The 17,398-nt window shown below is 39.1% G+C and overlaps 1 protein-coding gene across 1 annotated transcript in view; it reads left to right on the forward strand.

Annotated features, from left to right (window-relative positions):
* Window positions 1-4,141: 4,141 nt before the first annotated feature.
* The window catches only part of LOC150091901 (retinaldehyde-binding protein 1-like), a 43,832-nt gene continuing 30,575 nt past the window's right edge, over window positions 4,142-17,398 (forward strand). The window contains exon 1 of the mRNA XM_090386125.1: window positions 4,142-4,225. Coding sequence (XP_090242251.1) covers window positions 4,192-4,225 — 34 coding nt within the window. The 5' untranslated portion in view covers window positions 4,142-4,191. The remainder of the gene's footprint in view (window positions 4,226-17,398) is intronic.

Below are 17,398 nucleotides of genomic sequence, written 5' to 3' on the forward strand. Positions count from 1 at the left end.
GAACGAAACAAAAACTTTTACATTAAAAAAATCTTTACGAAATGCTCATGATCGTGAAAAGAAAAACTGCAACATAAATTATGTTAGTTTGTGGCTTTTTTATTTTTTAAATTTATACTCCAATGTTCCTTAAGGCGATCTCCGTTGCTAATCTTCCTGTTTCCAATAATTTTCTTTTTTGCTTTGTCCGTAATCTCTTACGAGTACCTACAAAAAATGCAAGCTGTCATAATAATAGTACATATAAGAATAACTGAATGATTCTGTGGAGGATGGTATGTCCCATAAGCGCCATCAAATTTAAAGCTGTTTTTAGAGTTTATCCCAAAAATAGAAAATCATAAATAAATGAAATATTCTGTATTAAAAAAAAAAAAAATCCATCTATCATTACACCACTTAGATGTCAGTTAGTTGTCCTGAATAGATCGATTGATCGGACCAGTTTCTTATTACGAACTTCGAAAACATTAAAAATAACCAAAATGCCTCTAGTAACATTTACCTTTTGGTTACGGCTTAACTGTAAACTATAATTAGAAACCCTGGGCATGGGCCCAATAAGGCCATGTAGAAAGACAGGCTCTGGTCATCCTAGAACATTTCATTACCAGTGTACTCTGAATTCATTGCTTCCTCAAAAGCGGAATTCGTCAGATGATATTACACATTTGGACTGCTACAACGACCACTGTCGCCGTTTACAATACAGCATAGGTATTGGTAATATACTTTAGGGAATCAAAACTGATTTTAAATAAAAATCATCATGAGCTTACAAGAAAAGTAGGCTAGAAGTATATACATGCGTATGCAAGTGTTTTCAAAGGTAATTCAAACGAAACAAACTTTTACGTTAACATTTCAGAGATCATCTAATTAAAAATAAGCATTAGTAAGGTTTAGACATCAGTCCCATCGTGAGATACACGCTTGGGGTTAAACTCCACTGGCTGCTAGTGAAAGTAATTTGTGACGATATGTATTTCATTTCGAATGAAAGTTATGACCTCTGCGCTCTATCTGCAGGGAGAAGGTGTAGCTCAGAGGGACAGGTCAGGACTGCAGGTAGAGTGTTTTCGCACTTCTCGTCTGTACTTCTGCAGCTGAGTCTAGGTGTCAAGTGCTGTGTAAGGCTTAGCGTTATCATGGAGCAACATCTAAAAACAACTCCTGGGTATACCACTGTCACATCCGATTGAACACAGAACTTTCCATGAATAGGGAACTCAAAATTTACATAATCACATACTGGGGCACATTTGGAGGCCTCCATGTTGTTAACAGCAAGCAAAGTATAGGCATTTTTCCTGTTTTTTTTTTGTCGAGTGTCCGACACCTGAAAACATTCCTACAAATACTTACACATTGGACGTCGTTAGCTGCTCTAGAATGCGATATTTCTTTCTGTGAATCCCTCAATTGTTTATTTGAAAAGTTTGTTTCATTTGAAAGATCATAATATGTTTTAATATAATTAATTAATTAATTTATTTTAATAATGGAAGGCTAAATACTGATTGTAATGCTTTATTTTAACTTGATCCTTTCTGTAATTTGAATAACTTCAAATTTTTCTGAATACCAAAGCACTAACACACTCCTTACGAACTGTCTTCAGCTCATGCCCTTCTTTTGTCAAAAAATGGAATTAACTGATCGCTGTCTCATTTTTATTCATTTTGCGTTCCACTTCACTTATTTCAACATCTGAGCCAGACGAGAATAATTTCGTTGAACTTGTATGCAAATTAGAAGAATTTTTTTTTTTTCACGGGACAGGCTGCCTGATTTTCGAACGTCATATCTTTTTCTCCCGTTTGTATATATTTTTATTGCAAATATATTTATATAGTTTATACAAACTGGACATTTATTCGACTGAAATGATCCATTCTTCAATTAGGTTAAAGAAATTCTTCCTTACTGACTCAAGAAAGTTGCGTGCGACACGCTCCGGCAGTGAAACGAAACAAATAGTTTTGGTCCATTCTGTGACGCAGACTAATTACTGCAAACCGTTTTCTTTCATGGGTAGAAAGAGAAGTCTGGTACTTCCGCACAAAACTCTTTCACCCACACAGACACTTTATCCCATAGCTAAATTAAAAATTACGCTATCCTATAGCTAAATATTATTTGTAGAGGTTTAATTACAGCTTTTAAAAGATGTGTTGAAAAGCATTCAAACTGTAATCTTTAGTTTTAGGTCACGTTTAAAGTGCAGAAGAGTTGCATTAAAATACAGGGTGTCCAAAAAATCTGGAACCAACGATAACTATACTTTGGCTGGATAAATTAATTAATACCGGTTATTTCATAATAAAAACTGATTAGAAATTGTTAGAATGGTTAGAAAACTGGTTAAAAATGGGTTCCAGACTTGTCGGAAGCCCTGTATATTTTTATATACAGGGCTTCCGACAAGTCTATAATCAGAAACCCTTGGTTTATTTTTGAATAAAATTGTTGAATTTATAGTTAATATCGGATAATAATTTTCCAATTCTTATTAATAATTATAACATTATAATCATTTTAATATTAATTAATTTATTTATTTGTCGTGATAATATAATAATAATAATTATTATTATTATAAAAATTTTAAATTTTCAGTTTTATTGAGTTGCTCTATGTGGCGCTGATGAACCGCACATGCGCATTCAACAAAATAAGCGTCACTGTTATAATACAATATAATGGCGAGTTGATTTTTTCCCCTATTTTTTTGGTATTTTCAAAGGCGAAAGGTTGCTTAAAGTTATAGTATTCTAATATTATAAATAGGCATATTAGCGTCTAAAGGGAACAATTCCCCTCTCCTCTCTTCAATGATTTCAGTTAATATTAGTGTCGTAAGTGAATCTTCATTTCTTTTCTGTCATTCATCATTAGTAAATAGCGCTAGCCATTTTAGGTTAATTTATATTGTGAAAATTAATATTGGTATTAATACAAAAGCGAATATTATTATTAATTAATAAAATAACCGAAATAGTCAATATTATGCAGTAACGCTAAAAATAAAAACCATGCAATTATACTAACCCTTATTATTTGCGCTGCTTGTAAACAATAAATTTTTTAATATTTTTAGATTTCTTCATTGCGTTATGAATATTTCGAAGTGTCCCCCCCGAACGGGGGGAAGGAACGCTTTCCCTAACAAGGATTTTAAGGAAATTAAAAGCATCCAGAGAATACTAATTGACATATAAAAAAAATAATAATAAAATCTGCGAAAGCTCATTAATTACATTTTTAATCAGAAATATATTTTTATATTCAATCGATATTTTGATTAATTTAAATTCTAAAGTAAATATTACTTTTGTTGAATTTCTATTTAAATATTGATACATTTTAAAATCAAACGATAATTCATAGAGAATTTATAGATCTAAATATAAATGTTTGAAAACTTTAGATGGCGTATTGTTTCGCCCATGCGCAGTAAAAAGAGGCTATTACCACTTATAGCCCTAACAACAACAAAAAAATGTTATTAATTAAGATGAAAGTGTTCGCTTTGTGATACCGCTAACAAAACAAGTTCCAAAAATTTATAATTTCAACCGGTACATATCTTAGATTGAATACCGATATTTGGACTTCACTTTCAAATAACTGAATCCCCAAAATAATTATGCGGAAGCATGCAATGAATCTATTGACGCTGATTGTCAAAAAACACCTTAAGGGCAAAATGAGTGTATATCAGGTAAGAAGATATGATGTAACTGCTTAAAAAGAAAGTGTGCCATATTAAGAACCGACATATTTACCTTCCTACATAGTGTCCTACATGCCAAAACTTATTCGCTCGAGCACAATATTTTATAAAAAAAAACACGAAATCTTCATTTCCTTACGCCCGTGTGCAGTAACTAAGTATCCCCTATTTATTTACACTGAAATGTTTTAATAAGATATGTAAATAACGCGCAATCAACTCCTCGTTGAAAATAGGTCAACAACCTAAGCGCTAAAGGAACCCTTTTTTTTTTTTTTTTTTTTTATTGTTGTTGGTAATAGTGAGAGCGCAAGCTCTACTTTTGCTTTCGTCTGGTGTTGGTAAAACAAGCGCGTGACGTAAATATTATCGCGTGATGATATGCAACAGCAGTCGTTACTAAGAGACAGTGCACGCGCATTCAGCTCGCGAGCAGAACCAAACGACTTGTGGTTATGTTATTAAGCTTTCTGAATTTTTCAAAGTTGGGTAAGTTTCGAATTTTTTCCTCTAATATTTTAATAGTCTTATGAATTATTCATTTAAAGTTATTTATTTATTTTTAGGTTAAAGCTAAATTAATTGCAGTATAAAACGCGGTTTATAACTTGTAAAAATAAATAAAATGTTAATATATTTTGGATGTTTTATTTTTATTATGTTATTAGTCTTAGGAGAAATCATTTGCCAGAGTTCTGATGAACGTTTAATTTATTCAGTTTCGCCAACTGAATTCCTTACTATTCTGTTCAAAAATGCAGTATTCGATTGTAGAATCAAGCAGATTTAAATAATAATAATAATAATAAATGTAGAAATACATTATAACCTTTAAAATTTTTACAATTGTATAACGGAAGGTAGGATTATAATATTGTAGTGGCAACTCTTTTGTCTTTTTTCGAACGATTTAGTCTGTTTGTAAAAAAAAATTACAGAAAGCTGTTTCATTGTAACAGCAGTGGTATTTGAGGAGCATGAACATTTTCTTTGCAGTTGTTTCCAACGCACAAAAATGAAGGGATGCATGTTGACATGAGCAAGGTTGACGCTGCAATAATTATACGAATGAATTTTAGTCATATAATCTTTATTCTACAAAAAAAAAAAAAAAAAAATATATATATATATATATATATATATATACAACGTACCCTTCATAGTACCAATGCTAGGGGTTTTACGATTAATGTCACTTAATTTAATATGTAAATCTTTGCAAAGATTTAAATTCAGAATATTTTAAACATTTCTACATGTTCTTTCATATTTCTAAACCCTTCAGTTAACGAGAAAAATTTTGTGTCCATAATTTGAAAGAAAAAAAATAATTTTGGAATTTTGTTGCAGATCGTGAATAGCATCCTCTACTTTTACAATCGAAATGACGTCTTTCCAATCTTTTCCTTGCAATGCTTCTGGAAACTAAGCGGCAATGCCAATGATAGTAGCCATATTATTAGCCGAATCGAGATTTTTTTTTGGAATGCTTCCTCTGTTCTGTTTTCTTGAAAATATTCCGTGATTTCCCATTGGTAGGGGGGGGGGGGGTGTAAGGCAAGGATGTTCCATGTCCTCCATACTATTTGATTCATACGCAGAAGCACTGATGAAAGAGTTCAAAGAAGAGCTGAAAGGTGGTGCAAAAGTAGGAGGGAAGAAGATAAAGACAATAAGATTTGCAGATGACTAGATATTGATTGCTAATAATGAAGAATTACAGAGATCCTTGGACATCTTTAACAGCACAATAAAGGAGTAAAATATGAAGATTAACAGCAGTAAAACAAAGGTAATGTTAATTTCCACGAGGCCACGAAAAGACTCAATATAACATTAGATGGAACAATATTGGAACAGATCGACAGATACAGGTACTTGGAAAGCATAATGGTAGAAAATGGAAAAAGCCTGGAAGAAATAAAAACAAGAATTGCAATGGGCAAAGAGTCATTAAGTAATAGAAAAGAACTATTGAGAAGAAATTTCAAGAAGGAATTAAGAAAGAAAATGGTGAAAACATTAATATGGACTGTTGTGCTATATGGCTCCGAAACATGGATATTGGGAAAGAGGAGATTAGATGCCTAGAAGCTTTCGAGATGTGGGTGTGGAGGAGAATGGAAAGGGTGAAATGGGTGGATAGAGTGAGTAATGAGATTCTGAGGAAAGTAGAAGAGAGAACGTTAGTAAATTTCTTAAGAAAGAGACAAAATAGCTTTAAGGACATGTATTGAGAAGAGAAAGCATGTACAGGAAAGAGATTGAGGAGTAGATGTGTGGAAAGAGAACTGTTGGGAGAAGGAGAAAGAAGGATTGGATGATAAGAGGAAATTATGTAGGCATTAAAAGTATAGCACAAGACAGAGAAACATGGCGCCAATGGAGCCTTCCTGAGGGCAGAGAACTTGAAGAAAAAGAAGATTTTATAACAGAAAATATAAATATAGAATACATATATTTAGCGCGATTTCTGGGTATGTAGGATAGGCGTTTGGTTATGTTTTAAGAGTAACACTAAGTTGCAGAATGGTAATCCCTTGGGCTCTTTATTGTGCTTAGCAGCAGCACTAATTGACTCAATTGCCTGAAGGCCAGAGGTGCGAACAATTCATTCCCACTAGTCTCTCGTAATCCGTCCGTTATATGGAAATTGTCTTCGTTCTACTGAAACTATTATAAATGTAATTACCAGGGGAATTTTTTTTGAAAAATCGCTAAATAGAAAATTTCTCTATAAAGAAGTTCGTTAAACAGAGGTCCAACTTGTATATGTCAAAATTTTTTTTGGCCGCCTCCTCAACTGCCGCCCGTAAGCGATGCTTACTTCGCTACCCACTTGCGGCGGCCCTGACTGCATATGGATAAAAGTAACCCCAGAGGAACTACCAAATGTGTGGTACTTAACTATGGTGGTAGAAACTGAAAAAGACCTGGGAGTAATTGTGCAGTCAGATATGAAGTTTTCTGAGCAATGAAGACAGGCTGCAAGGGCAGGTCATGGGGTTTTGTCAATGATATACAGGAATTTTGCTGGCAGGGAAAAGGAGGTGATTGTCTCTCTGTATAAGGCAATGGTCAATCCACATCTTGAGTTCTGCATACAGGTCTGGAGGCCTCGTTTTAAGAAGGATGTAGAGCTGTTGGAATGAGTACAGAGAAGGGCAACGATTGGTAGAGGGAACGAAGGTGCGGTCTAACCAAGAAATGCTTAAATTCTGCAAATTGTAGTGGCTGAGACTAGGCACCTGCAAGGTGATCTGATTGAGGTTTACAAGGCCTTGAATGGGTTGAGCATGCTGAATTCTGATGGGATTCTTCCGCTTGCTCAGATTACGAACCTGAAGGGGCATGAATTCAAATTGAGAAAGATAGTTGTAGAATAAATGTGCGGAAGTTTGCCTTTAGCCAGCGGGTGGTTAATTGCTGGAACAAACTTCCATCTGTCGTTGTGAACGTTGATAGCTTAAATAAATTCAAGGAGGAACTGGTCACACTTTTAGAGGGAATGGTTGTGTGAATTTTTTTTTGGCTGATGCTACATAAGCTCATACGCTTGCTTTCTTGCATCACATGACTCTATTACCATTACATAGCATCGTCTCTTGCTTGCATTAATGAGATAATGACTGCTGTTAATAATAATTCGGAGAGGACTCCACCCAGAGGAACTCCTGCAGTGCACTCTCTCGAGATTATATATTGATCCATTGTAAAGGAAAATCGTTCTGTTGGATAGCAGGATTGTTAAGAACCATGTCACCTATGTGGAAGTAATTTTCTAGGAGGTGAACAAGCGAGGTAGTAGTAGTAGTAGTAGTGGCAAGTGATGCAAGAAAGCAAGTGTATGAGCTTATGCAGCATCAGCCAAAAAAAAAAAAAAAAAAAATCACACCATTCCCTCCAAATACCTGTCCAGTTCCTCCTTAAATTTATTCAACCTATCAACTTCCACAACGAGAGATGGAAGTTTGTTCCAGCAATTAACCACCCGCTGGCTAAAGGCAAATTTCCGCACATCTATTCTACATCTGTCTTTTCTTAATTTGAATTTATGCCCACTTAGGTTCGTAATCTGAACAAGTGGAAGGATCCCATCAGAATTCAGCGTGCTCAACCCACTCAAGGTGATGCTGATCGTGGCGAAGGCGGCTTCCAGCTCAACGTACCTGATAGCAAACTCTGCTTTAGCTTCTAGTGCTTTTAGAATGGTGCTGATTATGGATATCAAACTGAAAACTGGATCTTCCAGGAATTTGTGGGGCATAATTTGATTGGTGATGGTTGAGTCCAATATCTTCTCTGGGTTTCAAAGGGCGAGATATTTGCCTGCACTGTTTAATGAGGGTCGCAGATTGGCATTTAGAATGTGGCCTCATGGCATATCTGTTCCAGAGAAGGGGCGGGGGAGTAGTGTTCTATTAAGACATGAAAAATTGATAGTAGTGGACTGATGATAAAGGTGCTGAGGCATTTGTGAATTGCGGTAATCCATTCGTAAAAGCTGTTTCCTAGTGATGCAAACGGCGGCATGCATATCAGTTGAGACATTGAGGGGTAAGTTACCTAGCTACGTCGGGGCCACAGTTCAAGGTCCAGTGCTTTAGAAATTCCTGTGTTTTCCGAGTCATAAAATGATTTGATCGTAGGACTGCATTTAAATGTCTTTCAACTGCAGACGATTTCTAGCCCTTGAACATTGCACGGGCTCTGCAGAAGCGAATCCGATCATGTACCATGCCTGACTCTTTCGATTTCTTGTGCAGACTTTGGTTTTCTTGAAAGCTCATGTTTAATGGGGTGTCCACGAACGGGGAGTGATGCAGACATTCTTTGTCGCACAGAACTTGCGATGGTTGGAATACACAGCTAGCTCGACAATTATTGAGATCCTCCCATGGGACCGAGGATGTGATTTCGAGCCATCATTGCGGATCAATGAATTTGGGTTCTGTGATCTCTTTTATCTTCTTGGTGCCGTGGATATTGAAGTTAGGTGCGGTAAGTGCAGGCTTATGGTGATGAGGTCGTGATCGGATTGAAAGGGAGTTTTAGGATGTCTTCGAGGTCACAGGATTTCTGGGGGAGAATATATCTAAGAGAGTCGGTCCTCTGGTGGGCTTGCAGTTTGCTAGGCTGATTCTCAGTGAACCCACATTGATAATGAGTTTTCTACTAAGATGTGCGAGGACAGTCGGAAGATTGAAATCTCCACAAACATTGTGCTTAGCAGAGGCGTGGAGGTGATTTACTAGTCATACACCTTCAGTGATGTCAGTATGTGGGCCTGGTGGAATATACACTGTTTGTTATGTTTATCAGATCGCCGTTGGGCTTGAGGGAGACCATGGTAGCCTCCAAGGCTAAGCAAAGATTGGCTAAGCACAGAATGTATCAGTGAGAAAAGGGTGATATTGTAGAGTATTGCGGCTGTCCTTTCTCTGCAGTCCTCCCTAGAGGAGTATAGCATTTGGTAACCGGCCTGAGGAGCAGAGGCCAGGGAAACCCGTTTATTCCCAAGTCAAGTTTCGGAAATGCAGAGAACATCAAAGGTTTTCGAAATGTTTGTTTGTTTCGGGATTTATTAGGCGCATCGGCAACTATGGCCATAGTGCGCCATTTTCGAGAGGAGAAACTGTTTGACAGTGTCTAACTTGTACAAATACTTCTTGCATTTTGAAAGACAATTCGATGGTTGTAGCACTAATAACTGTAGTTCGTATAGGTGGCAAGTCTTTAATGTCGCATTGGTCTACTGTACGTTGCGATGTGTATAGGGACAGCCGACACAGGTCTGGAACCCTGAGGTTGTCATCATAATCAGCTGACGGTTACACTGATTGATATGTGGACAGTTTGTGTTCTGTAGTATGTTTGTTCTCAGTGGAGTCATTCGATTTCTCATGCTTTTGGTTGACTCGTTTGATGATCATGTTGATGGCTTATTGCGATTCTTGGGTTCTGATCCAAGAAAGGTTTGACGAGGGTTCCGGTGGAGGCATAACCTGAGGTCCAGCACAAAGCCCACCTCCCCTTGGTGGCAGGTGAGGATAAATAAGGAGTAGATTAGGTACCTAGTTCTCTGGCTGACATCTCCCCTTGGTGGCAGGTGAGGATAAATAAGGAGTAGATTAGGTACCTAGTTCTGGCTGACATCAATGACTCATCAGTATCATTGGCTTCATAATAATACTGGCATATATACGATGACAATTTGAAAATTAAGTTAAGGAATGTTTTTTAATTTTATAAACAGTGAATAATGTAATGAAGGTACATATTACTACTTTTCGATATGTCACCATCACGCCCTGTCATGTCAAAACATTATGACCACTCTAGTGTTTTAGTAACCGGAAGTTGTTGTAATATTGTTTTAGGAACATCAGTGATTAAGGCAATATTGCTCCTTATATACTGTCAATAAATTGTGTGTGTGTTCTGTGGTCGATTTTCTGTTTGCTGTACGAAAAACTCGAGTTTTGTAGGGGAAAAAACCATGCTATCCTCGCCTGATACCGACTAACTCAGCCACCTTGTGTAAAAAGGTCCATAAAAATTCCTTCCTCATGCCATCGACGGTACTCGAACTCAGGAAAGACTTTTCCACCCAGTGTGTGGAGGACGGCGATTCGACCAACTGTGCTACCCACTAGGGCGCATTCGGTAGTGACTTTATCTTTTTTTTTTTTTTTTTTTTTTATGAGAACCCCAAACACGAGAGGTATTATAACCTATAGTACTTAGTACCGTGCTTGGGTTGGAGGTTGAGAAGACGAAAGAAGATATTTGTTGATATTGGACTTGAACTTCTGTAGATTGTAATTTTCAGGAAATACGTATGAAGAAAGGTTGTTCCAGAAAACGGCAGTTGAATGAATAAATGAGGAAGATGAAAAGTTGGTTCTGTGAGTTTGAAGTTGGACAGTTAATGGATGTTGGCTGGTGGCGGCACGTGTTCGGACTGTTTTGAAAGAGAGAGCGGGAATTATAGAAGCCAATTCAGAAGAACAGTGCCCATGGAAGTATCTGTAGAAGAGGCATGCAGCAGAAACAGTACGTCTATGAAACGGTGAGAGGAGAGACTCTGTTAGAGATGAATCATTAATTAACCTAACTGCCCTCTTCTGAATGGAATCAAGAAGCCTGAAAGACGTTTTGGGGGCACCACCCCAGATGTGGGAACAATATTCCATGGCAGGGCGGATTTGCGATTTATACAGAGTGACCAGCTGTTTGGAAGAAAAGTAACGCCGAGAGCGAAAGAGAAAACCAAGTTTTTTAGATGCAGAGGAAGCAATATTTGTAATGTGCTTGTGCCAAGAGAGATTAGAAGTCAGGATAATCCCCAAAAGAGATATATCATTTTGCCTAGAAATTGGAGTGTCACTAAAGATAAGCATAGGAGCAGAAGAATCCTTTTTGCGAGATATAAGACAAGATTGAGTTTTAGAAGGGTTGAAATCAACTAAGTTGTCTTTGCCCCACTGGAGAATTATCTGAAGATCGGCATTTAAGGAATTGGCAGCAGATTTTCGAGAACTTGAAGCTGATTGGACAAGGTTTCTCAAAATGGAAAGTTGAATGCAATGTGCTATCATCGGCAAAACTATGGATAGGATTTCCAGTCAATGGAAGAAGGTCATTAATATACAAGAGGAAAAGAGTGGGGGAAAGAATTGAACCTTGGGGGACACCGGCATTAGTGGAGAAGTTAGAAGACAGAGAGCCATCTACCATCACCCTCAGTGAGCGATCAGAGAGAAAACTGGATAACCAATTACTAAAAACAGTTGGCAAACCATAAGATGGAAGCTTGTTTAGAAGACCTTTATGCCAAACACGATCAAAAGCCTTTGAGATGTCAAGAGCAACTACTTGTGTTTCACCGAACCTTTCCATTGAATTAGTCCATAAATGGGTAACATAAGCCAGAATATCACCAGTGGATCGACGCTGACGGAATCCATACTGGCGATCGTTGATCAGACGGAAGGTTTCTAGGTAGTTTAAGAGTTGGCGGTTAATTGATTTCTCCATTACTTTAGAAAGAGTAGAAGTAATTGCAATGGGACGATAATTGGATGGGAGGGATTTGTCACCCTTTTTAGGAACTGGCTGGATATGAGCAAATTTCCAAGCAGAAGGAAAAACACCTTTGGAATAAGAAAGTGAAAAAAGGCGGCAAAGAATAGGAGTAAGTTCAGGAGCACAGGTTTTGAGAACAAGTGGAGAAATACCATCAGGACCTGGAGCTTTCTTAGCATCAAGATCCTTCTGATATCCTTTTGACGGAAGACCACAGGAGGCATTGAATGGAGCGTGTTAGGAATTGTGGGAGGTGATTTACCAAGATCATTAATACATGAGCTCGAAGAAAAATGGGATGCTAGCAGGTCAGCTTTATCCTTGGCTGAAGTGACAACAGAACCATCTGGTTTGGACAGAGGTGGGAGCAGAGATGGGCAAAAGTTGCGGCCAATAACTTTGACAAGAGACCAGAATGCTCGGCTACCATTAGGGCAAGAAGCAAGTTTTCTACTCTTAGCCTGTTCAAACTCTAGTTTGGACTGATTAATAACTGCTTTACAATTGTTGCCAGCTTTGGTGTAGGCAGAAAATGAAACTGAAGAATTAGAAACAAGCCAATTACGATATGCAACGTTCTTCTCTTGGACAGCCTTTGCACATTTATTGGAAAACCAAAGTTTAGATAAAGGACGAGATTTTAAAGTGGAGTGTGGGATAAAGGATTCCATTCCTGCAAGAATAATTTCACTGACACGATCTGAGCAAACGTTGACATCAGAAGTTTTGAAACAGTAATCAGACCAAGGAAAAGAAGAAAAGGAGTCTCGCAGGTCATCCCATTTTGCATTCTTGTAATGCCAAACAATACGAAGTTTGGAATAGGCATGAGATAAAGGTTCCATTGGAGAAGAGACAATCACCAAGTTGTGATATGAAGTGCCTAAAGGACCTCTCACTTCAACCTTGTACTTAGAAGTGTTGTTTGTGAGAAAAATATCAAGCGTATTGGCTGTATGATTTGGATTGTCCGGTATTCTTGTAAGTAAATGAACAATCTGTGCTATGTCATTAGTAATTGCAAAAGCCTCAGCATCTCGACCTGCTGGGTCGGTGTGACTAGAAAACGGAAGCCAGCTGGAGTCGTGAACGTTAAAATCACCAAGGAAAATTACCTCACTGTTAGGAAAGTTGTACTTTAGAAAGTCAAGTTGCAAAGAGAGGAAGTCAAAGAGCTCCAAGTGATTAGTGGAGTTGGGAGAACGGTAGAGACAGCAGATGAATTTGACACAATGAGGTAGAGAGATTTTAAGCCAGAGAAGTTCAAAGAGAGGAGATTCCAAATTGCCAAGTCTCTGACAGGGAATATCAGAACGGACATATGCACAAGTACCACCTTTGAGGCGAAAGGAATCATACAACAAATAATTTGGACATCTGAGATGAGCAGTAGTTGAATCAACTGATAACTGAGATTCAGTCAGGAAAAAGTACATGGGGTTTGGAAGACTGCAAGTGGAAATAGACATCGTTGAGATTAGAATTGAGACCACGTATATTTGTGAAATGAATTAGGAAGTCCTTGGGAGGTTTAGATCTTTTCTCAGATAAGCTTGCTCTATTATTTTGACAATTCATGGTGTATTCAATAGTAAGAAAAAGTGGGTGGGACATGCTGTATGAAGTAATGAAATTTTTGGATATGGCGTACATGTGGTAAGAATATACCCAGATCCTTGACATAACGTGGCCTCGACAATGCTCCCCGCATACACACTACTCGGACTCCCTCCAGTCACTATCTGGCAGAGTAGAGGTAGCAAGATTATACACTAGCCGATCCGGAAGCTTTCTAGAGAGTTACCAATAGGTTCAGTCCGGTGTACTAACTAGCGGCCGGCCTGCGAACACCGTTTTAGAGCTGTACCCTCGAAATGTAAGGTATCGAAATCTTGTGGTACGCGTGTCGTGGTGAGAACTGGTAAACGTGATACTACAGGTTTGTGGCATGCGGTCCATACGAAGTACTTGATTGACATAGGTAAGTGATATAACGGATTTCTAAAAGGGACTGTCGGGTGCCGGTTGATGGGTGCCAGTATTGTGGAAACTGTGAATCTCGTGGGCTGTTCGCGCGGTATGCTGTAGTTAAGGTGTTCCAAGAGTGGAAGGAGCACCAGTTGTTCGACCAGTGGTGGGCGCCTAAACCTAATAGATGTCGTTGTGAACGTAAGCTGTCCCGTCTTGTGTGATAGACGGAAAACGGTGGAACGGCTGATTATGGATTTTAACATCGTTTCCAAGACCACGATCCACCGAATCTTCCTTGCATGATCCCGGGAGCCATAATTATTATACATAAATATGGCTCCCAGTCAAGGAATTCATGATTATGGCCACTCCTCTGGCAACGATGTTTAAAGTTTGTAACTGAATTCATTATTGACAACTGGAAAAAGTTGCCTTTTGTGATGAAACACGTTTCGTGCTATGGACGGTAGATGGAGCATACGGAAAACTGCAGAGAGGATCACTGTTATGCCCTGGTCCAAAACGATCACCCGTCAGCTGGTGAGAGTGTTTTGGTATGGGAGATGTTTAACTGGAATCTCTTGGAGCTCTCATACCCCAGACTGCACTCTGAAAACTAAACACTATACCAATCCATTGCTGCTAATCCACTGATACCTGTGCTAAACTAATTATATTAGGGTCGCCTAGAAAGTCACTTCAATTGGCGATGTGCATTATTTCTGTAAATTGCGTGCGTTCTCTGGTTGATTTCTCTGCTTTGTAGGACGAAAAACTTCACTTTTTGAGGGAGGAAAACCTTGCTATCTACTTCTGAGACCAATTAATCAGCCATGAGTGAAAAAGCCCATAAAATTTCCTCGCGTCATTGGCGGGATTCGGACTCGGGCCTTTTCCATCCGGTGTGAGGAGGATCGTGACGATACCATTGTGCCACCGCAGAGAAGACACCTGTGCAATCCGTTGTCTTCCTGATGGCACAGGTGTGTTTCAGTTAGATAAAGCGTCCTGCAGCGTTGCTGAACGCCGAACACAAAAGTAACTTACAGGTGTTACCTTGGCCACCGAATTCGCCAGTCATGAATTCCATAGAACATCTCAGGGATTAAATGGATTGAATAGATCCGGGGTTTGAATCCTCCATTACCGACTGTCGCAGATATTTGAGACACAATCCTGGTACAACATGAGAAGAAGAACTCTTTATTGCATACATACTGTAAACCCCTGGCTTGTAGCCGTGAAGGCTACAAGCCAGGGGTTTACAGTAAAGGTTAATACAATCAAGGAAAAGATAGGAGAAAAAAACAATATTATTACTAATTATAAAAGTGTAAGAGTAAACATTGGAGAAAACAAATTGCAAATTTACATATGAAAATAAATATATACACAACAGCGTGTTGTCAAGTTAAATTATTCTTCAGGGAGCAGTCCTTTTACTGTGCTGGAGTCATCTCAGCAGGTGCGGAAAGTAGGAACAATGTAGTGAGGGATCCATGGCAGTGATGGACAGGTCCTCGGGAGCAGGTTCAAATGTCCTGTGACGTGATCCTGAGAAGGAAGTCGATGGAGTAAGTTTTGCCTATATTTTTTATCCAATGTGAACTTGTAGAGGTCGCCATCCAAGGAGTGTATGTACTACAGCTTTTGCACGGGCAAGAACCGATCGGATAACTTTAACCGGTTTGGGATGGCTTGAATTACTGGATTGGCTTGGTATTGGGATTCTCCAACCGCAGTTAGCCCAGAAGTCTGGTTCCGGAATAATGCCAACCATCATTTTTACAGCAAAGACGAGTCTTCTCTCATGGATAATAGCAGGAAGACGTCTGATGTTTAGAGTTGCCACCATTTGGGTGGTCCTTGGTGCAGGGGGAAGCCGAAATTTCCATATGGCCCACTTCAATAGCCAAAATTCGCCCGAAAAATCCGTATCAGATTCGTTGCGCAGTTGAGATCCAGACTTCTGTCTGGATCACAACTGCGCAACGGATAGACACATGTCTTAATATATCTGCACCCAACAGCCTGGTCATGGACATGCATAAGTTGTTGCTTAAGCATCCACCGGATTCGACAGAACTTTATTTGCAGGTGGTCTATGTGTGGTAGTAAGGAGAGCTTCTGGTCAAAAATAACGCCCAGATCGGTGTGATGCTGAACCGCAGAAATCGCCGATCCTCTTCGATTGGGTTGCACCATTGTTGGGTTCTGTTTGAGCAAGAAAGTCAACTGTTTTGACTTCTCAGAATTGATGTGAAGGCCGAAACCGGAGAGAAAGGCCTCGAGGTTCTGGATTTTCTGTACGATTAAGGCATTTGTGTAGTCAGCAGTGTCTCCAGGGTCGATAGTAGTGAACAGCTTTATATCATCAGCGAAGGTGATAATATCGGATCAGCCCGTCACGAAAGACAGAAGAATAGCTGAGAACAAGGTACCAGAGAGGACCCCACCTTGTGGGACGCCAGCTGTAATAGTTCAATAAGTCTTCTTCTCAAGCATTGTCTGAATGAACCAGAGCATGTCTCCTCCAATGAGGTAATATCACGTAGTAGCCTTGCCAATGGGTGAATGGATACGGAATCAAATGCTGCCTCTACGTCGATATAAGTAACGGTGATTTCCGAACCGTGCTCAAATGCCTTGAGAATCTTGGAAGTGGTAGTGACTAAATTTGTAGCAGTGGATCTTGACCAGCTGACATAGTGGATCTGCGGTGGCTGATGTGGCATTATCTGGGTGGTCAACCTTTTTAGAAGAGATTTCTCAAAGAGTTTTAATAGGCTTGATGCAGAAGAAATCGGACGGAAGTGACTGGGCTGACAAGCAGGCGTAATTTTGGCACCTGTCTTACTAGATAGCCATGCCATATATGAGAGAAGGATTTTAGGTGAAGGAATTTGTTGAATAACGATAGAATGGGATCAACAATAAATGTACTCAGGAATTTCAGCATAAACTGAGGAATCTCGTCGGCGCCGGATGCAGCCGTAGGTGCTAAACTATTTATTGCATCATCAGCTCATATTTGGTGAGATGAACTGAATTTAAGAGGTCTGTTGAAATCGGATTGATTGGGAATTCCATTGGTGAAGTGGATTGTGGCTGAGCCGCGAACCTATAACTATTGTAACGTAAAGGGGCCTTATAGACACCATGGCTCGCCGTGCGGCAAGAGGAGGACAGACCACTATTAGGTACGTGTCATAATGTTCTCTTTGTGTCATGGGTTCAGCCATGTGTCTCATATTTATTATATATAAACATCAAATATAAACATCAACACCACCGACGAGGGGTGAAAGCACACTGGACTTCGCGTTCGCGTCAGCATATTGTGCAGCTAATCAAAACTCGACAAGCAACATACAATCTGATCATAACCCCCAATCATTCTCTCTGTGCAAACAGAAATGCCCATCACTTCTGGCAGGAGGAAAGTCAGCCAAAACAATTACAGCGCCCAAATACCTCAATCTTGAAAGGTGTGTTTATGCAGCCCAGGCAATCCCTTGGGATGTCCTTGAGGAATGCGACCCTGAACTCGGAATTGACCTAATGACAAGATGGATAGTCACTATCTCTCTCTCTCTATGCTGC

The sequence above is a fragment of the Mastigoproctus giganteus genome, chromosome 1 (genome assembly GCF_048544385.1).
Source record: "Mastigoproctus giganteus isolate SK-2022 chromosome 1, ASM4854438v1, whole genome shotgun sequence".
NCBI classification, from domain to species: Eukaryota; Metazoa; Arthropoda; class Arachnida; order Uropygi; family Thelyphonidae; genus Mastigoproctus; species Mastigoproctus giganteus.